The 15,830-nt window shown below is 40.6% G+C and overlaps 2 protein-coding genes across 2 annotated transcripts in view; one reads left to right on the top strand and one right to left on the bottom strand.

Moving 5' to 3' along the window:
- LOC145446552 (alpha-1,3-mannosyl-glycoprotein 4-beta-N-acetylglucosaminyltransferase A-like) overlaps positions 1-15,830 on the bottom strand; it is a 257,727-nt gene that overhangs the window by 149,171 nt on the left and 92,726 nt on the right. The gene's annotated exons all lie outside the window — the stretch shown is intronic.
- On the top strand, positions 3,552-14,788 carry LOC145446685 (uncharacterized). The gene is made up of 5 exons (XM_080325037.1): positions 3,552-3,732; positions 3,797-3,927; positions 13,177-13,309; positions 14,241-14,506; positions 14,573-14,788. The coding sequence occupies exons 1-5, from the start codon at positions 3,552-3,554 to the stop codon at positions 14,786-14,788; spliced, it is 927 nt and encodes a 308-aa protein (XP_080181163.1).

The following is a 15,830-nucleotide window of genomic DNA, read 5'->3' as shown; positions in this document are numbered from 1 at the left end:
CTCATCCTCGTAAGCGGTTTCTTATAAAATCCTAGAAGTTGGTCGTGCTAAAAGTCGGCATCTACGGAATGAAAATAAAGAAAATTGGCCAGATGTAAATGACCATAGTAGTCGACACACACCATGGATACCTCAAAACAAACAAACAAACGAGTCTTTGGGAATAAAACGTGTTCGTTTGAAATTTGACCATGTCGGTGATCTCCGAAATGGACGACTGTATTTGCCGTGTCTCTAGTATCATGGACACATCACTCATTCATGTTAAGTTGAATGATAATACATTATGAAAACATGGCGCGGATCGGTTTGGGTCTGCTGATTATATTTTCGGCCCCCTTGTTTTCAGGCATATTGTATGAGAGACGAAAATACTACAACGAAAATAACTGAAACGTGAAGAGATCACAAAACTTGACAAAATCCTGGCCAAAACCTTCGATATTGGTATGTCCAGACGGCGAAATGGTCGGCGCCGAATAGTGCTGTCATTGTAATAATAGCTACGCGTTACCAATGCAACCCGCAGAGGAAAATAATGCACCCCGTGATGCAACGATAATTTGAAATCATGCGTGTCTCACGGTGGGAGATTTTCTTTCGGTTTGGTCTGGTTGGTGTGAGCGATTCCATTACCGTTTGAGTAGCGACAATATTTGCCCGAGGTCACGAAATTAACATGCTTTAACAAATATATTAATAACAATGAGATCACCCGAAGCTAACCGACGAGAACGTCATGATTAGTCTTTCTAATAGTAACCAATCCCCACTAGTACGGAACCTGCTATTTACAGGCCAGTAAACGCATTTCATACACACAACATATCCATCAACCGTTGGGCATTTACCTAAGCCCCTCATCGCCGCCTTATCCGTATAAGCAGCGTTTTACTGAAAGCCTAGAACGAAAAGTGGAACGCGCTATCGGAAATAATAAAATAAACATCGGTCAGACTTGAATGACAGCTAATGTCGAAATTGTGAAAACGAAAAAAATAACATATACACCAATTTGAAAAAAAAAACAGATAGACTACTATGACAACGTAAGCTGTAGTCACTTCGCTTGCAGCCAATTGATTTGTGACATGCCGCAGAGGCTCAGTAAAACCAAGCTGTGCCGTATGCCATCGTTGAATGAATGGTTGCTTGCTCAAGCAGGTGATATCAGCGTGTCGAAAACATGCACATACAGGTGCAGCGACTTAGTCGGCACCGATTGCTTGATGACCTGAAATTTACTCGAAAATTTTGTTTCGAGTCATGACTCATGAGTAAGGCAAGTTTTTGCAACTTTTGCAACTTTTTTTTCTACAGCTTCCGGCAGCTTCCTAAATACTCGAAAGATATGTAGAATGCTGTTTTAAGCTGTTGAAGGAATCTTATAGTGTAACTTTTTGCAATTTTTGTCCATTATTTTTTCATGCAACTTTTTGCAACATTTTGCAACTTTTTCGATTTTTCATGAAAGTAGTTTCGATATTGGTGAAATCCACGGCCGAATTCGACTGAAATACCGTAAATCAGCCCTGAAGTAACGCTTCTACGGGTATTTCGGGAGCTAAGCCGGAAAGTTGACCTTTTTTTTTTAGTCAACCGAGCAAAATGTGGTCTTTTAGTGCAACTTTTGTCGAAAATAAATGCAACTTTCCACGGATTTAACTGCAACAAAAACTTGCCCTACTCGTGAGGCACTCCACATTCCACAAGTCAAGTCATTCTAACAAAGTGACTGGAATTAGATCGAGCCATGACGCGAGTCGTCCCAACACTGATACGTATACGATATATAAAATGATTGCAACCGCCGACATCGCCATCGATTCGACAACTATAATACGCAGCTTACATATCATTTGAACCGAATGGATCTTCTGGTGATGATGATCGCAAGTCGTAAAAATGTTGCATGATGAGTTTGTCCTGGACACATATAATTTTGGTCCATGTAAGGCAGGGGTCGGGAACATTTTTCGTCAATTGAATCCTGGAATCCGCGATCATAAAGTTGCGTAAGCCGATCATCTGTCGTCAGAAGGAAAGCCTTATCAGTCATCACGCTCGGAATATTACATTGATGTTATATGTTGTTGTCTTCGGCTAGTTATAACCGAATATGTCACGTATACGTTTGTTTTGTACCTTTACGACGCTACAGAGGTGGTCAGTAGCAAAACGTTAGTAATTATACGATCTACCATATTTTCAATTGCTTACCTAATCGCACCAAGCATTAATATAGTACATGATATAACTTCTCCGTATTGATCATCATCTTAGTAACTGCGGGCCTTGTCATAAGGGAAGACGCAATACCGAATTTGATTCACCGTATGTCAGATGTTCGGTACCGATGGGTGTCACGTTTAGTGAATACATTGATGATATGAAATTATTGCTTATTGCATTTTCAATTGTTATTTCCAAAGAGCCATGTAACAATGAAAATCACCTGCGACATCTAATGCCACATTCATGGCGTCATTGAGGTATACGAATTCGAAGTTCACTGCAACTACATTATTCGTTGTGTGCGCCATGTTTTAAGTGTGGAAAACTATTGTGACGTTATAGAGCCCGCACTAATCAAGCCATTTAGTTGGACTCTGTATAGTGCCGCGGCCGATTCGAACGTGTGTTAAGTGTATTCGTTCTCGGTGGGATTTGGTAAGCTCAACCATTTTGAGCTAACAATTGAAATAGCGGGCCGTTGAAGAGAAACGCTATGTACAGGGATATCTAAAACTACTACATATCCCTGGCTTTGTATTTAGTAAGTAATGTGTCGAAGATAAAGCAATATGTATTACTTAATTGGTATGAACGAGTTGCCGTATTGAATGACTGCAATTCGTACCAAACATCTTAGTGACAGGCAGAAGTTATTCAGGCTGAGGTTTACGGAGTCCGCGGTAAACGTTATCTACCAATGAACGTTAAGGAGGCGTCTGTTTCTGATTACCTAATGAAATTCCAAAACACAGATAAGAAGGGTACGTTTGTAGATTATATAGCTCATGCTGTCCGCGTTTGTTCGTCTCGAATTGTCTTGAAGTGAAATCAAAAGTCAAAGAAACGAATCTGCAGGACACCAGTCTCAGATTCAAATTTCCACTCTGTTTTTAGCGCCAAATAAAAACCAACATTCATGCAATAATTTCGAAAAAGAAAATCTCCTTGATGATTACGATTCCTATGTGATATAGTGACATAAATACTTATGGCATTTTCGTTTATATTTGTTGTGTATATCTCGGTTTCTTCGATCACCAAGACTTTTGTTTTGACTATTTTAGATTCTGGTATATGAGCCCAATTATACCATAGTGCGGCCCGCGAACAGATCGCGATCTAGAAAAAGCAGGTAACGTGCAATGCTTATCAATAGCCCGAAGCGAATTGCCACGTCCTGATTGCACAGGATATTTTTTTATTTTCAGGTCTTGCGGATGGGCATTTAAATGTTTTCGGCTCCTTGAGACTGTATAAAAGTGCGCCGAACGTACATCGGTTCATTAAGTTTATCGCATCTTTCACTACTAACTGAAATGATACGATATTTCGCATTTCTTGGCGTGGTGCTAAAAACTGCAGAATGCCATAGTTGGCTTGCGTGCACCGATTACACAGAGAAGAATGGCGCGACTTGGGAGCCGGGCAAGTGCAGAGGATTCGCCCGGGGTGCCTACCGCAAAGCGCCGAAAACTGATGGATTCGGTTTTGATAGAGGTAAGATGATATCAATTTGGTTCATACCAGCAAAGGTGTCGAGTACGCTGTTGCTCATTGACAGGTTTTGATCACCGAGTAATCGAAACTGAGCCTTGTCAAGTACCGAAGAATGACAGCACGCAATACACGCGCAGTCATCCAATGGCGGTGTACTACCCTGGTCAACAAGTAGTACTCGTACATCCCATGAAGGTATAATTTGTAAATGGCGGTTTTTAATAACTACATTGATATGAAACCGAATGAAAAGCGTGAATGTAAAGGATGCTAAAACTAATTTCTACAGGTTTGCAACTACACAGTAAACCGTTGCTATGTGCTCGTTTATATGTGTCTTGTTTCAGAAACCAATAGGCTACGAATCAGCGTATATATCCTGCCCTTCTATTATGCCACAGTGAAATTCTAACGACGCGCATCATTTTATTCTGTGGGTCGCATTGCACCTAGACACTGAGATTGTAATGGCTGAACTATTCTGCGCCTACACAACATAGAAGGTTTTGGTCAACATGCGGTGGCCAAGACCGATCTTTCGACATAGCTTTCACTGAGTCGCATGTTGGCTGCAATTGCGTAGGTTTAGATCTGGCCTGGCACGGGAGAGAGAGAGTCTTTATTATCAGCCAATCAAAATACATAACACATAGCAGTGGTGGTGGTACAGAAAATATGCATGCACGGTATTCGGTATTAGATAGGAATGATCGATAAGACCGTGAAGGTCATCTAGTCTGATCACACCAGCATCAAACAGTTACACTTGACTCTAAACAGTCTGGCAGTAAAAAATGTTAGTTAAAAAAGCAAAATAGAAGAAAAATTAAACAATGGTAGCAAATGATCAATGAAGCAATGTCTGGGCGAGGTAGGGCAACAGTAGGGTGGAGTGAAAAAAAGAAAATTTTGAATTTCAAAAAGTGCCTCTGATATTTGGTCCCAAATCAAAAATGAATAACTTCTATCATAATTTCAGGTTCTTACGCCCTCTAGTGGCCGAGCTAATTCACCAAACGAGTCGAAAATAGCTAATTTTGCCATATCCTGATAACCGCTTATGCTAGAAAGCCAGTTTTGGGTTTAAAATCTGCGGAAGCAACATGTTTCTATCTCACTTCCATAGAACTTTGTCCTGAAAATGTACAGAAAAAAAGTTACAAGCAAATTGTCGATTTTTAGACCGCCATTAAAAGTGTTGGATGGTTGTACCAAATTTGCAATGCCAATTAGCATGTGACTGTTTGTTACATTGCTGCTTTAACAACAAAATCTTGTTTGAAGGACTTATCAGTTGAGAGATGAAATTTCACTCCAATGTGGCTTAAGGATGGCACCGAAGGATTTGAAGATCAAAAAGCAGAGCGCAAGGGAAAATGTTTGGTTGACGCTGTGTCTCTTTCATCAGCTGACAGAAGATTTCGAAGGCAGTCAAGCTCAATCCAACAACCCGGTGCTTCTAATGCAGGTGCCAGCACTTCTATTGGGCAATTCAGCTTTAATCGAAGTGATTCAGAGTCAATGCAATCTGAATCAACATCTTCTGGTAATGATTCAACTTTTATGGGAGGTGCTCAACCATCAAACCAAAAGCATGTGTTGGGGATCAACAGGGCAAGCGTTTGTGAACGGTATGATGTATTGGACCTTACAGGAGCTGCTGCTCCAACTTGTGTATTGCAATATGTTGGAATAATCAACTAAAAAAGTGATTCGTTTGTGGTAGATCACGGCAAATAACGAGGAGAGAGAGAAAGGTGCAGAAAAGAAATTCAAAGAAGAGAAGCAGAAAACTTAAATCTTGTGTATGGACTCTACTTCGACGGAAGAAAACATGACACTTTAAATATGGTTGAGGCACCCACTGAGAATTCTCTAAACTCCATGACTACAGAGCTGGAGGAACATATTGTTTTAGTAGGAGAACCAGGTGAGTATTACCTCAGTCACTTGTCACCTCCCAATGTAAAAGGTCGTATTTTGGCAAGAAATATATCAGTTTATTTCCAACACCGACCTCTGCAAAAACCCAGCTATTGTGAGATCAGACGGTACAGCTTCAATGACAGGGAGATTCAAAGTCTGCATTTGTGCAATGGAAGAAATTTTACAAAGACCACTTCAATGGGCTATCTGCTTGCTTCATGGTAATGAGCTGCCATTCTACATATCCGCCTTGAAAGTTGTAATTTATAATCTTGTATTGCGTGTTTGAATTACGCATTGTTGTGAAAACATATCGTAATGGCAGCTCATTACCATGAAGCAAGCAGATAGCCCATTGTAAAAGTTCATTGCACGAATGCAGCCTTTGAATCTCCCTGTCATTGAAGCTGTGCTGTCTGATCCCACGACACCTGGGTTTTTGCAGAGTTTGGTGTTGGAAATAAACTGATACATTTCTTGCCAAAACACGACCTTTTCCATTGGGAGGTGACAAGTGACCGAGGTAATACTCACCTGGTTCTCCTACTAAAACAATATGTTCCTCCAGCTCTGTTGTCATAGAGCATTTTCCAGTAGGTGCCACGACCATATTCAAAGTGTCCTCTTTTCTTCCATCGAAGTAGAGTCCATACACAAGATTTAGGTTTTCTGCTTCTTTTCTTTGTATTTCTTTTCTGCACCTTTCGCTCTCTCCTCGTAATTTGCCGTGATCTACCACAAACGAATCACTTTTTTAGTTGATTATTCCAACATATTGCAATACACAAGTTGCAGCAGCAGCTCCTGTAAGGTCCAATACATTATACCGTTCACAAACTCTTGCCAAGGTGATCCCCAACACATGGTTTTGGTTTGATGGTTGCGCACCTCCCATAAAAATTGAATCATTACCAGAAGATGTTGATTGAGATTGCATTGACTCTGAATCACTTCGATTAAAGCTGAATTTCCCAATAGAAGTGCTGGCACCTGCATTAGAATCACCGGTTGTTGGATTGAGCTTGACTGCCTTCGAAATCTTTCGTCAGCTGATGAAAGAGGCACAGCGTCAACCAAACATTTTCCCTTGCGCTCTGCTTTTTGATCTTCAAATCCTTCGGTGCCATCCTTAAGCCACATTGGAGTGCAATTTTATCTCTCTGTTTGCTATCGCAGCAGAAGATGCCAAAAAGCTTATCAATATCTTGCAAGAACGTAGTTTCCATTTCTTTATAAGAATTTGATGTTCTAGATTTCTTGTGATACTGAGTTAGTTGACTAAATTTCAACATCAGTTGATTGACTTTTCGCGCGATAGGAAACTCATTCATGGAAAATACATTGTATCAAATCCAATGGTCATGTAGCTCCTTTGCAACTATGAAGAAAGTTCAATCATGCTCTCTACTATCCAAATTATACTAGGTTGATATAAAAATCAACTGATAAGTCCTTCAAACAAGATTTCATTGTTAAAGCAGCAATGCAACAAACAGTAACATGCTAATTGGCATTGCAAATTTGGTACAACCATCCAACACTTTTAATGGCGGTCTAAAAATCGACAATTTGCTTGTAAATTTTTTTCTGTACATTTTCAGGACAAAGTTCCATGGAAGTGAGATAGAAACATGTTGCTTCCACAGATTTTAAACCCAAAACTGGCTTTCTAGCACAAGCGGTTATCAGGATATGGCAAAATTAGCTATTTTCGACTCGTTTGGTGAATTAGCTCGGCCACTAGAGGGCGTAAGAACCTGAAATTATGATAGAAGTTATTCATTTTTGATTTGGGACCAAATATCAGAGGCACTTTTTGAAATTCAAAATTTTCTTTTTTTCACTCCACCCTAGGCAACAGTGTTAGTAGTATAACAAGAGGTGATCAAGTAGGTATTTTTTTAATCTAGCCAGTGCCGAAACATTGTGCCTAGTAGTATCGCACCCACATGCTGGACACCCAAACAGCCTCAAGCGATTTTAGGAATAAACCAATCTCTCATAATTGCGAATAGCAATGGGCTCGTTTCTATTTGGTGACGCGATTGTTGCTATATAATATTTTAAATCTCAATTAAATGCTGACGATTACCCATGACGAGTGCCAGCCGAAAATATTTGAATTTTTTCAATATGAATGTATTTTTCAAATATATTTTTCATTTTTTTGCATTTTCATTTATATTTTTGAAAGGGGATGTCCGTCCATATATTACATTCAAGAAATCTGTTGACACTAAAAACAACTTCAAAATTGAATAAATCTGCGTAGAAATACTCGACTTTGTGTTGATTTGCGGAATAATTTTGGGCCCTCGCTGAGCTTGCCCCACCAATTTCGGAGTCAGGGGCGTGGAATAGGTAGAGCCCGTGCTTATGGTTGCACGTCCATTCGGTTTCATGACAACATTGACATGTAAACCTTCCGAGGGCTAACACTGTCTTCATATACAGTCTATACCAGTGGTTCCCAAACTTTTTCGGTGTGAGGGCCAAATTTAGAATTTCAGAGTACGGTCGGGGCCGCACGAATACTACGGCTATGAAACGGATCCAAACAGTCATCATGGCTATTTCGGAGTAGTTTTATTGCCCTGGCGAGATTTCAAAACTGTACACTGTTTACCGCTACTTATCTGCTGCATTGGGTGTCCGTTGAGTGAATCAGCTTTTCTCGCCTAAACGCGCGAAGCGCAAGTAATTTCTTTAGTTTCATGACTGAATCGGTCAATATGATCGGTAATTGCATGTATTGCTATCAATTTTCGTCCTGTCTCTGTTCACATAATCTGATTTACCGGTAGAGCTGAGTGAGGTGTGTTTGAAAAGGTATAGGCCTCCTCAATAGTAATTAAACATCTCCGGGGGTATACCCGTTGGCAGGCAGGAACGTAACAGCACTTCGTCAGGACCCCGGGCTCCAGGGTGATAATCTGACCCCGCATCACGTTGTTTGCTTTTGCCACGAAATTAAAGTTGTACTGTTTAGTGAGACAGAGCGACGCGCGAATATTTCGATAATTCATGATAAAATCGGTGAATAAGATCGGGAATTGCATGGTTGTCCTCTCTGCCCACGTAATCAGATTTACCGGTAGAGCTGAGTGAGAGGTGTCTTTGAAACTGCAGACCCCGTAAAATTAAACATCTTCGGGCGGGCGGACCCCTAGGAAGGCATTTCGTGACATCCTGCCTGCTATATTAAAAAATGTAGAATTGCCCAAACCTGCTAAACTGAAAGAACACACGATTTCAGATTGGTAGGCTATTTCTTCACTGGCATATAATTTTCTTTCCTGCGGGATGGTATTTGTCTTGTGAGGTTCAGATTGCCAAGACACGAACATTCGGCGCCAGTCATTTAGGCGCCTATATGGACAAATAAACCTATATGTATTTTGTATATATTACAAAATTTTTGCTATTTCGAAGTTTTTGGTCAGCATAAAAGCAGTCCTTTACGGCCAAGGCTTCCTCGCTGTCGATCGTTCTGACACACTTCTTGGAGTCACATGTTACATGGCATAAAACGTTATATGTCTTGGTGCGTTGTGGTGCGGTCATGGCCAACGCTGATATGCTCATTTCTATAAATCTTGCGTATTTTTTCTTGGGAAAGAGTACCCAATAATCAAGATATGTGGCGAAATAAAATCGCACCCAGCGCGAAAATATTTTGAAAAAGTTGCATAAATTTTCAAAAAATACTCTATAATTTCTGCTAATTCACGAAATAATTTTGTGCCCCTTCGAGCTCGGCCCCCCTCAATTGGAGGTTTGGGGTGCGGCAGTTACGGCCCTGCCTATAGGACTACCAATTATGCTGCTTTTAGCCGGCTAAGCAGTATGCATCTCGGCGTATTAAACCGTGAGTCACGTGTTGCACATCTAGTTATGATAGGGTTACCATACGTCCTCTTTTAAGATGATTTGTCCTCTTTTTTGATATTTTTCAAAGTGTCCTCGGAGGACGCCCAAATGTCTTCTTTTTGAGATTTTGTCTTCTTTTTTGAGGATTTCGGTTACATATAGGGCCAAATTCGAATGATATACATTAAGTCAGCACTGTAGCAACGCTACGGCGGCTATTTCGGGAGCTGGACCGGAAGGTTGACCTTTTTTTTTCAGTCAACCACCTGTTAATGTGACAGAAAAACTGTATTTTCCAGGAGTTGAGCCTCTTTTTCTTTTTTAGTCAAGCGACCACGAAGTGAGAAAAATCTACCATTTTTTCAGGATTTTGCTCCGGTTTTGAAAGTTATCAATACCTATTTATATCTATAGTTACTGCTCGTTCATCTGGAAAGTTAGGGCACATTGCAATGAAACAGCAGTGACGTAACGTTAGCAGTGTATACTGACAACTTTCCCGCAATTCTATAATTAAAAAATACAGAGACCAAGCCAGCAAGAGTATTTTATAAATATAAATTTTTTATCATAAATCGATTTCTTAATATATTTTTGGGGCCGCAAGAAGGCTATCTGGGGGCCGCATGGCCGCGCTTGGGAATCACTGGTCTATACATTCATTACATTACATCAGTGCTTTTCAACCTTTTTGAGCTCCATTCGCACTTTTTTTTGTAAAATAAATTTCATTCGCACAAACTAATCGAAAATTGTTATACAAAAAGAAGATAAAAAAGGCCTACTTAACAACATTTTGTTCAGATGAGCAACAAATTGGCTACTATGTAACTTAAGCAATCAAGTGTCTTATTAAAAAGGGCAACTTTATTCGCTCGTTTTGCATTAAATTATTTCAGTAAAACCCTTCTCGGCCAAACAATCTTGTTGGGAATTTGTACAAGAACGTCTACTAGTGCTTGGAAGACCAAGTCTTAAACTCTGTTCTGCACTCCTATCCAAAATACAGCGTATATTTCGCGAGTGAAAAATGCTTGCTGGCAGAAATCGTTTTTGAGAGCTGACATAATGGTCCCGCGATGCTCCAGTTTGTCGAATGGATGAAAAACCCACCTGTTTGTGTTGAGGCTTTTGCCTTATGTCTTTAGAACGATAAAGAAGAGTAGGCACATTAGTGGGCACCTACGCTGCTCCAACTTCTGTCTTGCAAGTTTATGAGAAGAGCAAATAACTCACGGTACTGTGTGTTCTACTCAGTAGCTCAATCTAACTTGAAAATTCATAACAGTTTAATAACGGTAAAGTAGCTTTTAGACTACCACCAAAATCTGAGTATTTTTGGCATCTCGCGACCCGAGCCTCACCCACGAAAAAGAATTTATTTTTAATACTTGTATGCTACGATTTTACTTGTCTGACGCACGCGATTTCAAATTACGGCGAATTAAATTCTTCTGCGTATCGCAGTTGTACTTCTGTCTACTCAGATTGCAAGAACGGGACTATTCCGTGCCGACAACGGAGTATATCCAATCCATCTCGAAAGGTTTGGCAATCCAGCATCGGTCATTTTTAGACCGAGGTTTTGTCGCCGCTTATGTTTTTGACACCGCATTTTATCGGCGTTTTTTTGCCAAAACTTTACGTCTTCCTGTGCCCCAACGCAGAAGGGGTTGGCCTCGAAATGAATGAGTCTCATAGGCTTGAACTCGCTCGTTGCTCACCCCTAAACTAGTTCATCCCAACGGTCTTCGACCATGTTTTCCAGAAAAAACAGTCGGACAAATCTTATCATGAATTCTCATGATAAAGCCATATTTACTGCGTGTCTCGCTTATTGGCTACAGTACCCAACACAGTGACCTTGGATATGTAAAAACGACAGCAGGATTTTTTCAAAAAATTCAATAAATATTACATACATTTAAACCAGGGGTCACCAACCTTTTTGCAACCGAGGGCTACTTCTGAGTAATGATTGAAGCGGCGGGCTACTATTTACTCCCGCCGTTTACCCGTACCACACTGAATTTCCGCTTTGATATTCATAGCACTGGGCAGGACTGGACATCATGTTATCTGTTTCTATAGCAGTCAGTGGGATGCCTGGCATTGTATGATATCAACTAGTGCGCTGTACTCTGGTATGTAACTTGACACTGCAATTCTGAGTGCGTGTTCCAGATGTGCATTGATTGAGCGTGTTTGTGTTTGCTTTTGATGAAGTTCATGTCCGAAAAGGCTGATTCACAACGATAAGTTGAACCATAGACGCTTGCAACCTTCATAGCTGCTGCGCATACACCACTGTACTTTTCCGTATCAACAGTATGCACCAAACGTTTGCTGCAGTCTGAGGTGGGGGTCATTTTGCAGTGTTACAATTTCAATCTCCAACTGTTCAGCATCCAGAAAGGACAAGATTTCATTATACCGGACAGCAGCAACCAATACAGAAAGTTAGAAACATGGTATATTAAACTGCGTTGAGTGTAACAGAAACAAGCTGTGCAAAAAGATGCAATACGTAATGGGTATACATATATTGAAAATCTGCTAGTAATTCACGGCTATCTGACTCCGAATAGTAATATTGTTTACTACTTTGGCATTGTCCTGGTCGTCGAGCTATCGTAACGGAACCCCCCCAACATTTCAAGAAGACCGTGGACGGCATTCTGTCATGTCGCCTTTATAGGCACTGCGCCTTATCTTGAATTTCTGGTGATTCATCACGTACATCTATATATTACTAATTGTAATTGAAGATATTTTCAAGTGCTTATATATGTAAGTTACATGTTATAGTGTGTTTTAAACAAGAATACCTGAATCAATCAATCTATATATTTAAAAGCTCACTGGTAATAATCCGACGAATATTGGTAAATGTTGCTATTCCACCTATTTTTAGAATGGGCTCGCGGGCTACTCATCTAGTCCTCGCGGGCTACCTGGTGCCCGCGGGCACCGGGTTGGTGACCCCTGATTTAAACAGATAGCTCTGGCACCGTGTCGACCAAAAATTATACCCTTTGCGGTCCATACTTGAATAACCCTTGAAGGGGTAAAAATTTGCGTTACAGAAAATTTGCAAATGTGAGTCTGTAATGATGGTATTTACTACTATCCTCGTGCCTCGCGCTAATCGAACAGTTATTACGAAAATCTGATGATTGTTTAGCGAAAGAAAGCAGCAAGTCAATTTGACGTCATTTTTCCAGCCTGTCGCAGGCTCAGACGGGCTGATATACTGTAGGTGTGCCACTATAGATATTGTAGAGCTCTCTATACTTCCACTACGTGACTACACCAGCTTCCAAACCAGGCTTTTGGTTACGTAATAATTATAGTGCGGGAATATTAATTCACTACGGCTTGTAAGAGCTACGATTAGTGGTGCGTCGTATTAAGCTTTTACAATTGCGTCGCAAATACAAAAGTTACACTGATCCTAAATATCCTATTAAGTTTATTTGAATTATTCCACGTCAGAAAAATTAACAATTATTCACGATTTTCATTCGCACTTGATCCGGATTTTCATCCGCACTATTCGCACCACCTTCGTCATTCGCACTGCAATTTTTTTCATTCGCACAAGTGCGAACCGTCACACAGGTTGAAAAGCACTGCATTATATGACAGAACCACGGAGCCGATGCACGTTGTTCGAATATCTATATTCCGGATTCTGGAAATTGGCTTTTTCGCTCGGAACGCAATCCTTCACGCGATCCAAGTTTGAGTGGATTCAAGAAGAATTTGGTGTTTGACCTTGGTAAGTGTTTTGCTTACCGCCACAGATTCTTAGGCATGCCGTAAAAGATTGGAAAAGAACTGTATGCACTTACGATCATTCCACGAAATGATTACGTTGGAGTAAACCAGCGTCTCGAAGAAAGTCTTTCATTCGTTTCTAGCTCCTAATGAATCAACTCATAAACAAGAAATCGATCCCTGAATGATGGGTAAACGCAAATTTTCTGGACTTAGAGCTTGCACTGGGAAAATGACATATTTTCAGTCAACACAACAGGATTTCCAGTTGATCTTTTGGAATCTGCATTTTTCTAGTCCGGTGAACTAACGTTTGTGGTTTTTAAAAAGTGTCCTTCTTTCCGGATGACAAAATATGGTAACTCTTTGATTGAAATCAAAAGCTGCAAACGAAAGAGACGGCATGGAATTGATGACAAAATGCAGACGGTCTGTTAACAATGCAGTCGCGTTTCAGTCGTATCTATTTCTAAAAACACGCACATCCCTCGCATTAACACGTGAAAATAAATTTTGAACCGTCTTATTCTCTCGTAAGCGTGCCGCGAGCATTTGATGAATTCTCTAGCCCTAGCGTACCACAAGCGGAAGAAGTTTGGGAACAGCTGGTGTTGTATGAAGTAGCGACGGCCAACATCAACATAGTGCAGAGCTAATGTCTTCCCTTGATGATGTGGCTACCAGTCAATGATGACGGATAGGCTACATGTATTTGCATACTGACCCATACCCATACTGGTGATGAGAAATGAATATAGCCAATTAAATAAGTTACCCTCTGTTGGTTTCTATATTTGTAAATCTGACTCTAAGGATCCAGCCTCAGTGCCTCACCAACTAGGAACCTTACCGCACGTTACTGATAGTTATTAAATATGAAATCGTGACTGTTACTAATCTGAATTTTCAGCTTCATCAATATTTTACGACAGGTAGGTCTCCCGGGATACAAGACTTCAACGGCAACCTCTCTATTAGCTCAGTTTATCCAAAGCCCGGATATCAGAATGCGCCGCGTTTCTGTGAAAATCCGGATAAAGCGATGGCAACGTTCTCGTTCAATGTCCCAAGGAACCTCACCGCGGGACGGTACACCTTCATTTGGCTGTGGGCTTTCAATTCGAGAGAACAACTCTATAGTTCATGCTTCGAAGTTCAGATAGCCCCGACCAAAATCTCGAAGAACAATTTCCTGCGGGTATGATATGGCTACAATGACAGTGGTTGCATGGTATCCGAATTTGCCGCACACTGTTGTTCGCAGGAAAACGGCATCCGCGATACAAGCGAGCCTTGCGGAGGAATGACATCCAACAGCGATATTCGCGGAAACACAAACCCTGGCTGTAAAATGTTTCGGGGCTCGGCGTACTCCCAGCAGCCGAAGAAACCCAAAAATATTAATAAAGGACAGCGGATTTTATCGGAAAATGCACAGCCTACCACTGCAGTTACGACAAGAATTCCTGTTACAATGTGAGCGCAATATCCTATCGGAGTTACTCGATATTTAATCGCCGCAGTTGCTCGCAGTCGCAATGACCCGTGGAAAGCCTGCTATGGTGACATTCGGTTTATCAATTATGATTCTTCCAATATGTACGACGAGGCATCGATTTTGCTGCCAAAGAATCCTGAAATTGTATCAAATGCACTTCGCCAGTGCTACGATAATATTGACTTATGTAAATTCATCATAAGAGCCAATTTGATCTATCTGCATTGTACATTTTCTACGAAAGTGATAATGTCTGTACTTTAGCAGCAAAGACACTGCTATCGTGGCCGAGTCTTATGCATACAACAATTTTGAGTTTAGTGTAGTTAATTGTATTGTATTTAGTCGATGTTCTTTCAAATGACATTTATTCAAAACATTGTTTTTAACAAACGTATTTTTAAACATGCCTCTTGTCTTAACTGCAAACTGAGCTGGTATCGTGCAGACGTACGGTTTCGTTGGTATACACGCTGCACAGGTCAAACAAATATTTTAGGGATGAGATGTGGAAAAGTCAATATTGGGTAGACTATAACCGGTCTCTATCAATAGAAACTGCTGGAATATCGTTTTGAATATCAAGATGGTGTTTTTGACTCTCCGATGGTGTCCAAAATTTCATATCGCAAGACGGGTCCTGATAACGACTGAATCAGTGCTGTCACATCCTCTCAATTGTGATAATCATTTTCTTTGTTAATGTCGAATCGCATGCATGCTGTAGTTGTCAGTAGAATATATATCGTTGCTGACCCCTGCTAGTGCACATAAACTCAACTTTTTACACAGTGTTAAAAAGAATATTGCTCTACGAATAAGAGTGATGGTTCGCCGGTTCTCAGGTGAAATTTCATTGCCCCGTTCTGGATCTACAGCAATCCGAAGATATTATTTGGTGACATTTGGCTGCGACGTGCAAACGATAAAGGTAATGAACTGACTTACTGACTTTATAGTAATTAGTAACTCTGCCTAAATGCAAAAGTCGAATATTGTGGCTAACTTCTCCTATGGATCTAGT

Source organism: Botryllus schlosseri, chromosome 9 (genome assembly GCF_051294905.1).
Source record: "Botryllus schlosseri isolate E-star chromosome 9, Bs_hap1, whole genome shotgun sequence".
In the NCBI taxonomy this organism is placed as follows: domain Eukaryota; kingdom Metazoa; phylum Chordata; class Ascidiacea; order Stolidobranchia; family Styelidae; genus Botryllus; species Botryllus schlosseri.
Note: the sequence above shows the minus strand (reverse complement) of the source record. Positions and strands in the feature narration are given on the sequence as shown.